Here is an 18160-nt window from a genome sequence, read left to right as displayed (position 1 = left end):
TCTCCATATGTAAAATGGGAATATGATACTTCACAGTGTTTTCCTAAGGATTAAATCATAAAAGTGTGTATGAAGCTCTGCGTAACTGGTACCCCGCATAGCAGTGCCCCGAAATGGTAGATGTTATTCTTTCTGGTGTGTTGCTGTGACATTAAGACTTGTTTTATCTATTTTATGTTCTTTGCAAAACTGGGACCCCAGAGAGAATGCAAAGTGAGCTTCTGTTCCCACTTCTCCCAGAATAGCCTAGGATGGGCAACCATGTAAGATTAAGTAAAAGTCCAACCTTCAACCTAACTCATGGTGTTGAAGAATATTAAGCATTTGAAAAATTGAGGTAGAATTTTCATCCTCTTTGAGCTCTTTCCTAGCTGTTTTGCTGTGATAGATCTGTCACTCCAGAGGAGGGAGCAGTGGTGGAAAAGGAATGCATTCTCAGATTCATTGTTGGTAGTTCAGAAGAAAATACGTAAACCTTATTTATTCTCTGAAGTAGTTTTTACCACTACTACAGTTGATCCAATAAAAAACAATTTCCCATTGGATGGTAATATTCAGATTGTTAACAATCAAACCTGATTTTTTTCAGAATAAGTACTAAAGTTTTCTTTTTTTAATGGATTCCTTCCTTCAAGGTAATAATAAAGCTGTCTTTTTTATAGCCTCCTTCAAAGAATACAAATTGAAATTTGTAATTTATAGGACACACATTCCTAGTTCACAGGTAACTATTTAAAGCTGCCAAATTTAGATAAAGATGCCTTCCCTTTAAATTTCCTCCTTTAAATTCTATGCCATGTCTCACTTAAGAGTTACAAATATTCAGAATCTTCATGGCAAACATTGCAAATGGCAATGAAGGAATCTGAGTGGTCAAATTCCTAGAAATACTTGTCCTTACACCACTAGGTGGCAGTAGTTGGTTGAGGCTGTGTGTGCTGGGTAACATAATTAGTAGTGAAGCCATCACAGATGCCAGCAATGACTCAGGAGTCTCCCACAGCCGGTCAGACAGGCATTCTGTGGAGCAGATGGCCAGTGGACAGTGTGAGCCAATCAGAGTTGAATTAATTGAGGAAATAAATGAGCGGAATGAAGCATACAAACCTTTGCTTGGTAAAAGAATAATTTGGAGAGGGGACTAGCATCTTAACACCTGGAGTAAAAAATGGCATCATAAAAGATCTATTGAAGCAATATTCCAAAAGGCTTCTGACTTCTTTCTAGTGCTGCTTTTGTGTATCATTGATAGAGAATTCATCTCATGTTTTCTTAGCTAAAGAAGCACACAAACCCCCTGTGTTTATTGAGAAACTGCAAAACACAGGAGTTGCTGATGGGTACCCAGTGCGGCTGGAATGTCGTGTATTGGGAGTGCCACCACCTCAGATATTTTGGAAGAAAGAAAATGAATCACTCACTCACAGCACTGACCGAGTGAGGTAAGACTATACAATGACAACCCAATCCTTAACAAACAGTTCAGTCCTAATGATGTATCAAAAGACATATTTTATATAGCATGCAGATTTATGTGTAAAAGCCGTGCTGTTGATGAAATCACACAAAAACCATGCTTTACCCAATGTAGGATGAAGCTTTTACAAGGAAGCTATAATGGTATTTGATCTAACGGTGATTTCTTAAAAGTGTTTATCATTCTATCTAAAGAAAAGATGAATTCATTTGCTTTAGTGGTAAAAGACTATTCAGTGATTTTTGTAAAGGCAGATCCTGAGCTAGGAATTAAGTACACAGATTTATTCTACTCTTGACATCTGTTCTTTCTCTCATTAACTTTAATGGGGCAAGTAGTCTCTACAGCATAAGTATGACCCTATTATCAGCTTCTTGCACAATTCTGTTTCTAATGATCTAATTAAAAATGATGCTTCATGTCCAAAGCAACTTTTTAAAAATGTAGAACCCTAACGGCTTTAACCCTTTCCCCAGCATGCACCAGGACAACCATGGCTACATCTGCCTGCTCATTCAGGGAGCCACAAAAGAAGATGCTGGGTGGTATACTGTTTCAGCCAAGAATGAAGCAGGGATTGTGTCCTGTACTGCCAGGCTGGACGTTTACAGTGAGTGCCACTTCATCTCATTGCGTTGCATTTACTCATTAAATTATGAAAACTTAGACATCTGGACAGCAAATCACGTTATTCTTTATAGTCTTAGAAACAACTACTGTGTTTTATTTGTCAAAAAATTCATATTGCTTTCTCTCTTTCTATTTATAGTTTCTCAACATTAATAGTGAACCACACCAGGAGAACAAATACCCAAGTATCATTCAGGAACTTTGAATCATTAGCAAAATATGCATGTTGATTTCTCTTACATTGGCTAGTTAGTTGTGGCTTCCTTACTCAAGCATCCTTAGGAGTTAACAGTAGGCAAAGGCATAACCATGTTTTTCACATGTTCTTGTTACTGTGTTCTGCAAATGACTACCTTTTAACATTTCGTCCTATAATTCTATCGCAGTGTCCTAATGCACTCTAAATGTGTGTTCCATTGATCCTGGAATGCGTACTTTTGTGGCTTAGTGCTTCTCATTAATATATCTTAAGCAGCCAGCAATAGACTTGTGTTGGTATATGTATATTTGTGTACATGCATCCTAAATTTAAAGAAAATTGTTCCCATGGAATTTACAGTATAGTGCAATAAGCATTATGTGATCCATTGACATTTAAAAAAACACTAGAAAAAAATTAAGAACTTATTTCAAATTTTGCTGCTTCTTGAAATAACTTGTTTGTGAGGGTCATCAAGAAATGTGTGGCCTCAACTTTCCCTACTGTACAGTTCCTTTCAGTTGATTTATTAGTATTAAAGCATCCACATCCAGAATTCCTAAGTGCTATAATTATTGAAGAAAAAATATTCGTTTAAAAGGGGAGGGAGGATGAGAATTAGGAAGCTTATCAGCTACTCCAAAGGATTCCTTGTGCTGCAGTGTTTGCTTAAAAAAGACAAACTACACTTGACCTTTGTAATCTAGCTGCTGTATTCTCACTACCCTGTATAGACAGTAAATCTGCAACATGTGAGTAAAATGCAAAAGTGTTCCTAAATTTTCCATGTTCCTACCATGGATGTGTTCAGACTTTCACAGAGTATGTGCCTGGCATATATCTAGACATTCTGTATTTATTTGCAATATCTAAGGGCTTTCCACGTTTATCTTGATTAAAAATCATAATTATTACTCTTTTTCTTTGTAGCCCAGTGGCATCAGCAGTCACAGAGCACCAAGCCAAAAAAAGTGCGGCCCTCAGCCAGTCGCTATGCAGCACTTTCGGACCAGGGACTAGACATCAAAGCAGCGTTCCAACCTGAAGCCAACCCATCTCCCCTGACACTGAATACTGCCTTGGTAGAAAGTGAGGACCTGTAATCCAGCAGTCTTGTTAAAGCTGAAACACTGAAACAGCCATTGCCTTGACCAGCATATTCCTTTGTCACATTATGTAAAAGGCAGAAACATACCTTTGGCTATAAAAGAAATTATAAAAAAACACCAAAATAATATTTTTCTTACTTGATATACCAAACTTAGAGTTTAAGTAGATGATGCTAATAGAAATATACACATTGCACAGAAAATTCACATTTACTGTCCAATTTAAAACTTTGGAATTACTGTGATTAAAGTGACCTAAAATGCCAAAATACTAAAGGAAATCAGTTGTTCACAGGTAATCACAATTTGTACTATCTACAAGTGCCTTTAAACACAAGATATAGGTGCTGTGTAGCCTGATAGTGTGAAATGTTTAATGAGGCAGTTGTACCACAAACAATACTACAGTGATTCTGAAGTGCAGTGTATTCAGACAGATACAGTGAACCAAGTGCAATACCTAAGGATGAAAAAAGAAGAAATGACAAAGAAATCCAAGTAAATGCCTTGTCTTTTAGCAAATGTTTTTATATTAAATCATAAGGAAGGAACTACTTGCCTTAAATTTTAGTAATATCAAGAGTTTTCTAACAAGGTTAATACCTTAGTTCTTAATGTTTTTTTTTTCTTTATGTGTAGTGCTTTCATGCTACCTTGGTAGGAAACCATATTAAAAGGCCAATTTACAAACCATATTAAAAGGCTAATTTAAATATAAATAATATAAAAAGTGCTCTGAATAAAGCAGAAATGTATTACAGTTCATTCCACAAAAAGCATCCAAACCACCCAGATGACCAAGGCATATATAGTATTTGGAGGAATCATGGATTTGCAAGGAAAAGGAAAGAGAATGAAGGAAAATGCAACCAGCACAATTATAGTGTGTCCATTTAGATAAAAGTAGAAGGCGCAGGAGAGGTAGCAAAGGCCAGGCTATTCTTTGGTTTTCTTGAAAATTAAACACAGGTGAAAAAAACACTGCCATTCACAACTAGAGGAACCTAGGGCCAGCTGGAAGCGTGGAGCACACATGCTGTGGAGACCGTGGTGTCTGAAGTTTGTGTAGTAGTGGAAGATTGTAGGTATGTAGAGCAGGTTGAAAATGGATTGAGACTGCAAGGCGGCATAAACGGGAAACTGCCTGTAGGATCTAGTCTACTTGAAGGAAGCGGAGAGACAAGGGGAGACAAAAACAGGTTTGTGCCTTAAAGTATTTTTTCAAAGGCACCAAGATGTGGTGAGTGGAATTATTAGTTTACTTCCCTGCTGCCATGAAACCTTACCTTGAGAAGGTGCTGGATTCCAAGGTTTGTAAAGGTATCTCGGTAAAGACTGCTTTTTGAATGCATATGATTTTGCATCAGCTAGACTGAGTTGATTCTGACCAGACTTGATGGTTTTAAGTCGGAACTGTTAAATTTTAAAAAGGAGAAAAAATAATTTAACCTAGTAGTACAAAACATGAGGCTTTAATGGTACTTTGCTATGAAAAGAAAACACTGTATTCCTTACGTAAAACACATATATCTTTCATTATTTATAAGTGGCCTCTCTTAGCTCAGTTACTCAATTCATACGTAGTATTTTTAAAAATGATTTTATATCTGTGTACCACCCCGTATATTTCATATTACTGTTTCACATGTACAGCTTTCTACTTCTTTGTAAGAACACAACCGACCAAGGTTTCAGTGATTAATAGGCTTGAGCACCGGGTGGCAGATGTTCTATGCAGCGTGGTTCAAATTTCTTTGACCACACTTATATGCATTGCTAAGATGGGATTTAAGATACCATATAAAGAGTCTCTCATGGACCTATCTCTATTGTAGAATTATGACTTATGTCTTACTTGCCAAATTTTTCTGAATGTGACTTTTTTTTGCTAATTTGCTGGGTTTGGGATTAACTAGTATTATTTTGCCACCTTTATATTGTATTTATAAAAAAAAGTACTATCATACTACTTTGGATTGTTGTGCTGGTGTAATGTGGATTTAACATCAATAAATATTTGACAAATAACAGTTGCAGTTTTGTGAAGCAAAATACTCAGTTTTAGTTTTCTATTGCTGCCATAATCAGCATAAATTTCAAGGCTTCAAACATCACTCATTTATTACTCACTGTTCTGTAATCAGCAGTTCAGGTAGGATGTAGCTGGCTTCTCTGTTCAGTATCTTAGCTAAAATCATTGTATCAGCTGGACTGTATTCTCATCTGGAGCCCAAGGTCCTCTTCCAAATTCAAGTGGTTGTGGTAACTTTTTGCAATAGGAGAAGAGACATCTGATTTAGTCCAGCCAGGAGCTGCTCTCAGCTCCTAAAGGCCATATCTGTATTCCTTGCCCTCAAGCCCCCTCCATCTTCAGGGTCAGCAGTGAGAAGAATCTCCTTCACCTCAGATCCCTCTCACACTTGCTCTTTCGTCAGAGGCTCAGTCCCTTTTAAATTACATCAGGTCCATCCAGATAATCTCCCTTTCTTAAAGTCCCCAGACTTTGGGAACCTTAATTACATCTGCAAATCCCTTCAAAGCAGCAGCCAGATTCACATTTGATTGGATAATTGAGAGGAGGTGTGTATACACCAGAGGATGGGGATATTGGGGGCCATCTTAGAATTCTGCCTGCCATAGCAACGTACTGTAGGTATGCATGTAAATATATGCCAGTGCCGTGGCGCACAAGGATAAAGTACAGCAAGATGGTATAAATTAAAAGTGAGGAGGGAAGGGAAGGAAGTAAGAATATAATAAATGGAACAAAATAAAATACACCCATATTCATGTATACATATAGCATTAATAATATATCTAGATAGTTACAGCAGATGGATAACATACTTGGGCCTAGGCCTTCCTGCTACAGGAAAGAGAAAGCTGGTCATTTATGTAATTCACAGCCTCCATAAAGTAAAGACATTTTATCTTTTACATAAGCAATCTAATGGAGCTTTGGGGATACCTTTGAATTAGACTAGAATCGTCTATTTCACATTGTCTTCTATACCCCATGACTTGCTACGTACCTTACAAGATTCATTATATATTTTTATGCTGAATTTGTCCTTGATGTTCCCTTTTATGAACATCTATAATGTGAAAATCCTCTTGGTTTGCTCAGAAGCTAGAACCTGTATCATAACATCAATTTAGTCTGACTCCTTTAAATTACGGAAATATGACTTCTATATTATGGTGCTGAGGAACTTGAGTGTTGGAGTTGGCCAGCCAGGATTTGAATCCTAGCTGTTTTCATCATGTGTGACCCATAAGCAAGTTACTTTACCTCCCCAAGGCTCGATTTCCTTATTTGAAAAACAGAGATTAAAATGGCACCCCCTCTTTGTGCTGCTGTGATGATTATAGGGGATGATGATGTTGACCTGGTACCAGCACACAGTAAGAGGTCAATAAATTTCAGCTATTATTTTAGTGGAGTTGGAAACTAAAGTAAAACCATTTCAATTACAAAATGTGCATACCCAACAAAATTGTGCAGATGGTTAAAATTTGTGAACTTGGATGGAAAAAAAATTAGTAACGCCCAGCTGAAATTTAGAATTTCACTCGATTATGAATGTAGGCAACAAAACACAACAGTATAAAATACCTGGGACTTTCCTGGTATAAATTATGTCACAAATACTGAAATATCTTAAAATCTGTGTAAATTCAGCATTACCTCAAAGTTATGGCAGAGTTACCAATAGATGTTGTAATTTAGAGGTATCTGTATTATTGTGTTTGGTTTTTAATACTTTAATCAATACTTAATTTGTTTCTTCTGTATTTTATGCCTACATGAACATTATTTTGAGAAGGGATCCAGAAGATTTAAGAAGGTCAAAAAAGCGTATGGCACAAAAATTAAGAACCAGGACCTACAGAAACTTAAATATGTAGAAAAGGATTAAAAATTTGAGGAAAGCCTAATTTCCTTTTGTTTTATTCCTAGAAGGAGCAAAACGGATTAAATTATGCAACAAAATATTACTTACTATTCAGAGTTAAAGAAATGAATTTGGCTGGGTGGCTTGCACCTGTAATCCTAGCACTTTGGGAGGCTGAGGTGGGTGGATCACGTGAGGTCAGGAGTTTGAGACCAACCTGCCCAACATGGCGAAACCTCATCTCTTTTAAAAAAAAAAAAAATACAATAGAAATGGATTTACTTCTATCAGCATGGATAAATATGAAAAACAGCATTTGACGAGGAAAGGAAGTTACATAAGAGTGATGTCAGCAAGATGGCTAACAAAAGATTCCTGGCATTCATCCCCCCAAGAAAGGACCAGGAAATGAACAGTTAACATTCAACAGAAGCGTCAAAGGAAGAGCACTGGAGTGCAAGTAGGGGAGTGGAGAGGTACCTGCAGTCACTCAAAAGTCCAGAAGGCAGCATGGAGACACCTTGTCTCTGCTGCCCCATACTCCTGCACCCCCAACCCTGACTTGCCTGAAGTCAGGAGGAGAAACTTTCCTTTGATGGGAAAAGGTAAGCAGAGCCCCATCAGCTCCAGTTACCACTGCAAACACCTACAATCCTTACTACAAGAGAATTCCACAGTCCTCACAAGCCCTGAACCGACTTAGAGACCTGCTGTGGATTCACATTGCTGCATTCCTCTGGATTAGAAACATGAGATATGTACTCCCACCCCTCAGGGGCCTGCTCTGGGGCCCAGTAGCAAATGCACCTCTCCAGCAGCTCTGTGATCCCACCAAACCCACATGGGTGGCCGCAGTGCCACAACCCTGGCTGCTCAGAACCTGGGCCCAGGATTGGCTGTGACTCTGATCAGGCACAGCAGGGAAACCAACCATCACTGCCTATACTTCCAGCCAGAGAAACAGTCTGGCAATTCTCCCAAAACATACATACCTACCCTTGAGCTGGCCATACTGGGCCCCTGAGCCGCTGAGCACCTGACATGCTCTCAGGCCAGTAGAGCAACTACCTACCTATCTTCTAAGCCTGAGAAATAGCCCAACACCCGCTACCTCCATAGACATGCCCCCAGGCCTACCCAGTGGACCTGTGCCCAGGCTAGGGCATAAGAAACAGTCCAGTGCGCCCAATCCCAGCATACATGCCCCTAGACCTTCCCAGTAGCCCTGTGCCCATGCCCAGGGCCTGAGAAACAGCTTGGCAGACTCACTTCCAGTAGACACAACCCTGGGCCAGCTGAGCAGTCACATGATCATGCCTAGGGCCTAAGAAAGAGCCCCATGAGCTCAACCCCCATGGACACAACCCCTGGCTGGCTGAGAGGCACACCACTGTCCCAAGCACAAGAAACAGCCCAGTTGGCCCACCTCTGACAGACACACCCCCAAGCCAACTTAACATGCCTGCACCCAGGGCCTGAGAAACATCCCTGTGGCCCCAATCCCAGCAAGCAAGACCCTAAGTTGGTTGATACTGTGCACACACATGCCCCCAATTTGAGAAACAGTCCAGTGCATCCACCCCAGCAAAGCTGCACCACCACTGCTACAAATCCTCACAGCCTAGGCCACTGGGCCCTTACAAACAACAGTAGAGTGGGTCACAGCTAAGGAATCTGCACAGACACTACAGTACTGCATCCACCTAGAACCAAAGCCAACCTACCCCACCTAACCAACACTCTAAGATCCCCCATACAAATAAGTCTTTCCCTACAAAACCTTGCAGCAAATTGGAAGAGGTGACTGTTCTACCAGATGCATATAAATAACGTCAAGGAACACATCAAACATGAAAAAGCAAGAAAGCATATACCTCCAAAAGAACACAATCATGCTCCAGTAATATACCCTAATCATAAGGAAATATATGAAAAGCCATACAAGAACTGAAAAGAATAATTTTAAGGAAGCACAGTGAGATAAAAAGAATATAGCTAAACAGGTCAATGAAATCAGGAAAATCATGATTTGAATGATAAATTCAACAGAGATGGCATTTTAAAAAAACGAACAGAAACCTTAGAGTTGAAGAATGCAATGAATAAAATTTAAAAATGCAGTCAAGAGCTTCAACAACAAATTAGACAAAGCAGGGGAAAGAATTTCTGAACTTGGAGGTAGGCCTTTTGAAATAACTCATGCAGACAAAAAAAAAATAAAGAAAGAACACCTACAGAATGAATGGGACACTGTTAAATGAACAAATATTTGCATTTTGGAATTCCAGATGGAGAAGAGAAGAAAAAAGGCATAGAAAACATATTTAATGAAATAATAGCAAAAGAAAATCCCCAAGTTTTGGGAAAGAGATGAACATCCAGATCTAAGAAGCTTAAAGTCCCCAAAAAGATTCAACCCAAACAGGTCCTCTCTGAGGCATATTATAGTGAAACTGTCAAAAGTCAAATACAAGGAATTCTAAAAACAGCAAGAGAAAAATGTCAAGTCACATACAAAGGAATACCCATTAGGCCAACAGAAGATATCCTAGCAGAAACCTTATAGGCTGGGGGTGGGGGAAGGAATAATATATTCAATATACTAAAAGAAAAATCCTGCCAGTAAACAACATTGCTTTAATATTCTTTATCAAATATAAGCAAAGCTATTCCTCAGAAATGAAGAAAAATAAAGGCTTTTTCAGATAAGCAAAAACTAAGGGAAGACTAGACTAGCCCTATAAAAAACACTCAAGAGTTTTAGACCTGGAAGTGAAAGACACTAACCACCATGATGAAAACAAATGAAGTTATAAATCACTGGTAGAGCTGATACATGAAAGAGAAAGGAATCCATGTATCAGCTCTACCATTATCACTGGTAACCAGAAAACCATCAATAAAATGACAGGAGTTAAGTCCTCACCTACCAAAAAATAACCTTGAATGTAAACAAATTAAATTCCCCAATTAAAAGAGATTGAATGAATGAATTTTTTAAAAAAAACGTGCAACTATATGCTGCCAAATAAAAACCCACCTCACCTGTAAAAGACACACGAAGACTGAAAGTGAAGGGATGGAAAAAAAAAAAAAAATCAATGCAAACAGAAACAAAAAGTAAACAGGAGTAGCTATTCTTATATCAGATAATACAGGCCATTTAAGTAAAAAGTGATAAAGAGAGACAAAGAAGGACGTTATAATAAAGGTACCAATTCAGCAAGAAGCTGTAACAATGGCAAATATATATGTACCCAACACTGGAGCACCAGATATATAAAGCATATATTATTAGATCTACAAAGAGAGCTAGACCTCAATAAAATAATAGTTGGGAACTTTATCACCCCACTTTCAGCATTGGACAGATCATCTAGACAGAAAAGCAACAAAGAAACACTGCATTTAAACTGTACTACAGACTAAATGGACCTAACAGACAACTACAGAACATTTCACCCAACAGCAATAGAATACACATTCTTTTTATCAGCTCATGGAACATTCTACAAGAATGACCATATATTAGGACACAAAACAAATCTCAAAAAATTTTTAAAACCTGAAATCATATCAAGTGTCTTATGTGACCACAATGGAATAAAACTGGAAATCAATAACAAGAATATTCAAAACTGTAAAAATACATGGAAATTAAACAACATCCTCCTGACTGACAATGGGTGAAGGAAGAAATTAACATGGAAATTTTAAAATTCCTTGAAAAAAATAAAAACAGAAACACAAAATACCAAACCCTATGTGATACAGCAAAAGCACAATTAAGAAGCAAGTTTACAGAAATAAATGCCTAGATAAAAAAAGTTAAAAGATTTCTAATAACCGAATGATTCATCTTAAGAATCTGAGGAAAAAACTGGGCATAGTGGTGCACACCTATAGTCCCAGCTACTCAGAAGGCTTGGGAAGGATTGCTCTGAGGCCAGGAGTTTGAGGCTACAGCACACTCTCATTGAGGCTGTGAAAAGGCACTGCACCCCAGCCGGGGCAACATGGCAAAACCTAGTATCTAAAACAAGTTTTAAACTAGAAAAACAAAAATTCCAAAAGCAAGCCAAACCCAAAATTAGTAGAAGGAAAGAAATAATAAAAATTAGAGCAGAATTAAACAAAATTGAGATTTTTTAAACATAAAAGATCAACAAAAAGTTGATTTTTTGAAAAGATAGACAATAAGCCATTAGTTAGACTAAGAATAAAGAGAGTAAGCAAAATCAAAAACAAAAAAAAGGAGCTGTAACAACTGATACTAAAGAAATACACAGGATCATTAGAAACTATTATGAAAAACCATATGCCAATAAATTTTAAAACCTAGAGGAAATGGATGAATTCCTAGATACATACAAACTACCAAGACTGAACCAAAATGAAACTACCTGAACAGATCAATAAAAAGTAATGATAACAAATCAGTAATAAAAAGCCTCCCAACAAGGAAAACACCAAGACTGGATGGCTTCTCAGCTAAATTCTACCAAACATTTTAAAAACAAACAAACAAAACAACAACAACAACACTACCAATTCTCAAACTATTCCAAAAAAACTGAAGAGAATTCTTTCAAACTTATTTTACAAAGCCAGCATAATTTTGACACTGAAACCAGATAAAGACATAACAAAAAAAGAAAACTACAGACCAATATCCCTAATGAACACACATGCAAAAATCCTCAACATAATATTAGTAAACTGAATCTTCTAACATCACATCAAAAAGATCATACACCATGATCAAGTAGGATATATCTCACAAGGATACAAAGATGGTTCAACACATGCAAATCAGTAAACACGATACATCACATCGACAAAATGAAGGACAAAAAACATATGATCATCTCAACAGATGCAGAAAAAGCATTTGGTGAAATTCAACAACCCCTTTCATGATTGAAAAAAAAAACTCTCAATAAATTTGGTATATAAGAAAGTACCTCAATGCAATAAAGGCGAAATATCACAAACCCACAGCTAACATCAGATTGAATGTGAAGAAGCTCAAATATTTTCAAGATATAACAAGATGAGGATGCCCACTCTCACCATGATAGTACTGGAAGTCCTAGCCAGAGCAATTAGGCAAGGGAAACAACAGGAATCCACATTGGAAAGGAAGAAATCAAACAGTCCCTGTTTGCAGACAAAATGATCTTATATATTGAAAAACATAAGGACTCTACCATAAAACTCTTAGAACTGCTAAATGGATCCAGTAAAGTTTCAGGATACAACATCAATGTACAAAAATAAGCAGCATTTCTATATACAAACAACAAAGGAAGTAGGGAAGGAGGGAAGGAAGGAAGGGAGGGAGGGAGGGAGGGAGAAAGGGAGGGAGGGAAGGAAGGAATTCTACTTATAATAACTATCAAAAAAAACCCAAAATATCTAGGAATAAACTTAACCAAGGAGGTAAAAGATCTCTACAAGGAAAACTAAAACACTGATGAAAGAAACTGCAAAAGATGCCAAAAAAGAAAAAAAGTGGATACTCAATGTTCATGAACTAGAAAAATAAATATTGTCAAAATGACCATACTACCCAAAGAAATCTACAAATTCTGTGTAACCTCTGTCAAAATATCAATGACATTTTTCATAGAAATAGAAAAAAAATCCTAAAATTCATGTACAACTACAAAAGACACCAAATTAGCAAAAGCAATCCTGAGCAAGAGGAACAAACTGAAGTTATCACACTATTAGACTTCAAAATATACTGCAAAGCTATAGTAACCAAAACACTATGGTACTGTCATTTTAAAAAGACACAAAGACCAATGGAACAGAATACGGAACCCAGAAATTAACCTACATATCTACAGTGAGCTGATTTCTGACAAAGGCACCAAAAATATTCATTAGGAAAGAACAATCTCTTAAATAAATGGTGCTGGGAAATCTAGATATCCATATGAAGATGAATGAAACTAGATCCTCACCTCTCACTCTATACAAATATCAACTGAAAATGGATCAAATTCCACATCAAAATCCTATCTGAAAAAAGATTGCTGGGTTAAATTGAATTTCTTGTTCTAGATCCTTGAGGAATCACCACACTGTCTTCCACAATGGTTGAACTAATTTACACTCCCACCAACAGTATAAAAGTGTTCCTATTTCTCCACAGCCTTGCCAGCATCTGTTGTTTCCTGACTTTTTAATAATGCCATTCTAAATGGCATGAGATGGTATCTCAATGTGGTTTTCATTTGCATTTCTCTAATGACCGGTGATGATGAGCTTTTTTTTTTAATATGTTTATTGACCACATAAATGTCTTCTTATAAGAAGCGCCTGTTCACATCCTTCAAGGTTTATAAATCATTCTACTATAGAGACATGCACACGTATGTTTACTGCAATACTATTTACAATAGCAAAGACTTGGGGACCAACCCAAATGCCCATCAATGACAGACTAAATAAAGAAAATGTGGCACATATACACCACGGAATATTATGCAGCCATAAAAAGAATGAGTTTATGTCCTTCGCAGGGACAAGAATGAAGCTGGAAGCCATCAGTCTCAGCAAACTAACACAGGAACAGAAAACCAAACACCACATGTTCTTACTCACAAGTGGGAGTTGAACAATAAGAACACATGGACACAGGGAGGGGAATATCACACACTGGGGCCTGTCACGGGGTGGGAGGCAAGGGGCGGGAGAGCATTAGGACAACTACCTAATGCATATGGGGCTTAAAACCTAGATGATGGGTTGATAGGTGCAGCAAACCACCATGGCACATGTATACCTATGTAACAAACCTGCACGTTCTGCACATGTATCCCACAACTTAAAGTTAAATTCGAAAAAAAGGAAGAAAAAAAGAAAATTTAAAATTCTACATTCAAATCCTAATTGAAAAAAAAATAATGGATCAAAGATTTAAACGTAAGACTCAAAATTACAAAACTCCTAGAAGAAAACACTGAGAAGATGCTTCAGGATATTGGTCTAGAAAAAGATTTTATGAATAAGACCTCGAAAGCACAGGAAACTAAAGTAAAAATAAATATCATTATATTAAACCAAAAGCTTGTGCACAGCAAAGGAAACAATCAAAAGAGTGAATAGACAACCTACACAATGGAAGAAAACATTTGCAAACTATTCATCTAACAGGGGACTGATGTCCAGAATATGCAAAGAATTCAAACATTTCCAACAGCAAAAATATTTTTTATTAAAAAATGGACAAGTGATCTGAACAGATACTTCACAAAAGACATAGAAATGGCCAAGAAATATATGAAAAAATTCTCAACATCCTAATCAGGGAAATGCAAAACAAAACCATAATGAAATATCATCTCATTCCAGTCAGAATGGCTATTAAGAAAAAGAAAAAATAGGAAGTTCTGGCAAGAATGTAGAGAAACCAGAACTCACACGCTGTTGGTGGGAATGTAAACTGGCACAGCCTCTATGGAGTACAGTATGGAGATTCCTCAAAAAACTACAAAGAGAACTACCATATGATTAAGCAATCCTACTAGTGGGCATTTATTCAAAAGAAAGAAAATCACTTTATCAGAGATCTCTGCACCCTATTGATAATAGTGCCACCTAAAGGCCTGAAGGTCAAACTACACAACCCAATACAAAGCCTGCTGACAAGGGGTACAGCCCTGGAGAATGAGACAAGTTTTCTGAGATCTCTGCAAACCCAGCCCTGTAGGAGGTAGTGAGCCTGCTCATATGCCTAGTACATCACTACTACCACTGGCATTTGAGAAAGCCACCGCACAAAGGCTATCTATAACCAAGGAACTCATGAGTCCTTTCCACTGAAAGCACCCAGAAGCCAAGGCAAATGACCATAAGCAACATTATAGTCATGCTTGAAAAAGCATAAGTCAGCCATTGGTAAGTTGAACAGAGCTCTGAAAGGTCCCTCATAACCTTTAATATCATAACTATCAAAATATGCCAGGAATGAACAACTTGAAACCAAAGTATCAGAGAGAAGTTGAACATGTGAATGGGAGACTAAACAACCACTGCAGGCCAGGTGCGGTGGCTCACACCTGTAATCCCAGCACTTTGGGAGGCTGAGGGGGGTGAATCACCGGAGGTCAGGAGTTCAAGACCAGCTTGGCCAACATGGTGAAACCCCATCTCTACTAAAAATACAAAAAAATTGCCACAGTGTCACGCACCTGTGGTCCCAGCAACTCGGGAAGCTGAGGTTGGAGGATCGCTTGAACCTGAGAGGTGGGGCTGCAGTGAGCCAAGGCTGTAACACTGCACTCCAGCCTGGGTAAAAGAGCGAGGCTCTGTTTCAAAACAAAACAAAACAAAACAAATTTTACAAGAATTGTATGAGAATCTAATAACAAGTATTGGACAGGGAGGCTCTAAAAGATTTCAAGCAATTAAAGGCTAATAAATGCTTTTTAGTAGTTTTTAAATTTATAAAATGTTGACATTCCCTTTTGAAAAAGTATCTTTATTATTTTAGCAAACACTAAAATACTTCTATTTTTATGGGTTCACTCATAAAGTTTTATGAGTTTTCAGCTGAATGTAGTGGCTCGCACCTGTAATCCCAGCACTTTGGGAGGACGAAGTGGGAGGATGGCTTGAGGCCAGGAGTTTGAGAACAGCCAAGACAATGCAGTAAGACTCCCATCTCTATTGGAAAAAAAAAAAAAAAAAAAGAGCCAGGAGTGGGCGTGGGGATGCTGCCTGTAGTCCCAGCTATTTAGGAGGCTGTGGCAGAAGGACTGCTTGAGCCCAGGAGTTTGAAGTTACAGTGAGCCATGATCACATCACTGCACTCCAGCCTGGGAGATAAAGTAAAACCCTGCCTCTAAAACAAAAAGAAAAAAAAAAGGAAAGGAAAGAAAAAAAGTTTTATGAGTTTATTCTCAATCTTAGTCAACCTTATTTTTCTCATGAGATCTTAAGTTCCTCAACCACAAGGGATAGTTTAATAAGGAATTTAGACAATATATACATTTTCACAAACTGTGTTTCTTCAAAAGAAAAGAACACAGAAGAATTTCATAGGAAAAAAAGTGGCAGAGATCATTCTTTTTGTGTTTATAAAGAATTGGATAAGATGATGTTTAATGCCAACGTGCCTCTAAAGTACAATGGAACTTATATTCCTATGTGGTATAGTTCTCAATTGTTTGCTTACTGACTCATAAACACAGGCTGTCAAGCAACTCAAACCAGAGATATAAATCATAAACTTGGGCTGTTCAGAGCATGTGACATTTCAGGACTTCACTTGTAGCATGTGACATTTTGTTTTATTCATATTCTGTTCTCTATGTTAAAACTTTTTAAAGAGTTTACCTACTTCACCAGAAATAACTGTGTTAAACAATAACCATGCTTTCACGAAATTCCTTCTTTTGGGAAGTTTCAAGGTTAGCTCTTGTATACAGCAGTCCTCCAAGTATGATCCCCAGTCTATCAGAAACTTACTAGAAATGCAAATTCTTGAAACCTACCCAAACCTACTGAATCAGAAACTCTGAGAATGGAGCCCAGCACTCTGAATTTTAACAAGCCCTCCAGATGATTCATATGTACATCAAAATTTGAGAAGCACAGAATTTGACTCTAAGGACCTCAAGGGTACAGGCAGCACAGTCTCTCCAGAAAGCCCTCCAAGGCCTAAGGCCACTGTCTTAGGAGGATAAGGTATCTTAATTCCTTCCCTGCTCAATTGATACTAAGGTCTGGATTTACCTGTTGTATTCTCAAAGAACCTTAAAGAATCTCTGTAAAGTTAGTAATAAATAATCTTCCTGCAGGAAAGACAGTGATATCTGCACATGGTTCTTTAGTTACTTGGTGAGAACAACAGGTGAAGACAGTTTGTTCTCTGCTAATGAGACTATCTTCTAGGGGCCTTAGGAACTTTGTTTTTCTTGATCTGCTGCATGAGTGGTTACTGCTTCAGCAGAGGCAGCCTCACTTGATTTGTTCAGAGTCCCAAGGATGCTGGGTAATATCACCAGAATCCTTCCCAATGTGGGAATGAGGATTATCTGATGGGAGAGGCAAAGCCTGTCTAAGAACTTGCATTTATCCCATGAAAATAATGTACTACCACAAAATAAAAGTAAGTGCTAGAGAAACAACCATTTAAATGGCACTGCTGGGATTTCCGACTAAAGGTGGTACCTTGAGCCCTACTATGTCCCCAAATAAAACAACAAAACCTTAGAGAGTTCTGTGTTTGTTTTTTAAAGGCATAAATCCAAAAGGAAAAAAAGAAGAGGTGACAAATGCTAGAAAGTAGATGGGAGTTAGGCAGTAACAACAGACCGAAAAAGCTGAATTTTGGCCAGAAATAGGAAACAATGAAAACAACCAAACTTCCATGACAGAATTCCCAAAAGATGATAAAATTAGTTGATTTTGGTACTTCTGCAAGTCAAGAGGAGTGCAGTGCTTAAAATAGCAATTAGACTTCTCTCATCGTCTCCTATACCTTGCATAGGAGACAGAACCTTAAAATACAAGCTTCCTTCGCTGAGATACCAGAATAGTTTATTACAGACTACCATGCTAACAACTGAGGAATAAAATGAAAGTTTACAGCTTTCTTCTCTCTTTGGGTTCCAGAATGCTGCTAGTTAAAAGATTGATGGTCAGAAATGTTGACAGTCAGCTTTCCAGGCAGGAGAGTCTTCCCTGGAAAATCGGACCAGCTCGAGAGAAAAAACAGCTATAACATTGGGTTCTCAAAGTGTAGTCCAGGAACTCCTAAGAGTCCCTCCTCTCAGGGCGTGAGCAAGGTCAAATCTATTTGCAAAATAATAATAATACTACAATGTCATTT

The 18160-nt window shown here is 37.8% G+C and overlaps 2 protein-coding genes across 7 annotated transcripts in view; one reads left to right on the top strand and one right to left on the bottom strand.

Annotated features, from left to right (window-relative positions):
* Positions 1–5445, top strand: part of PALLD (palladin, cytoskeletal associated protein) — a 457931-nt gene extending 452486 nt beyond the window's left edge. For 3 of the 6 annotated variants that reach the window (XM_017507552.2, XM_017507555.2, XM_017507556.2), the window contains 3 exons: positions 1277–1442; positions 1954–2087; positions 3237–5445. In XM_017507552.2, the coding sequence (XP_017363041.1) occupies positions 1277–1442; positions 1954–2087; positions 3237–3409 (473 nt within the window). In that variant the 3' untranslated portion in view covers positions 3410–5445. Of the gene's footprint in view, positions 1–1276; positions 1443–1953; positions 2088–2246; positions 2293–3236 lie in introns of all 6 variants that reach the window. The other 3 variants (XM_017507554.2, XM_037731053.1, XM_017507553.2) reach the window with 2 other exon arrangements.
* Positions 1–18160, bottom strand: part of CBR4 (carbonyl reductase 4) — a 111490-nt gene that overhangs the window by 26952 nt on the left and 66378 nt on the right. The gene's annotated exons all lie outside the window — the stretch shown is intronic.

Source organism: Cebus imitator, unplaced genomic scaffold, assembly GCF_001604975.1.
Source record: "Cebus imitator isolate Cc_AM_T3 unplaced genomic scaffold, Cebus_imitator-1.0 Scaffold378, whole genome shotgun sequence".
Lineage (NCBI taxonomy): Eukaryota > Metazoa > Chordata > Mammalia > Primates > Cebidae > Cebus > Cebus imitator.
This window is presented reverse-complemented; position numbering and strand designations above follow the sequence as displayed.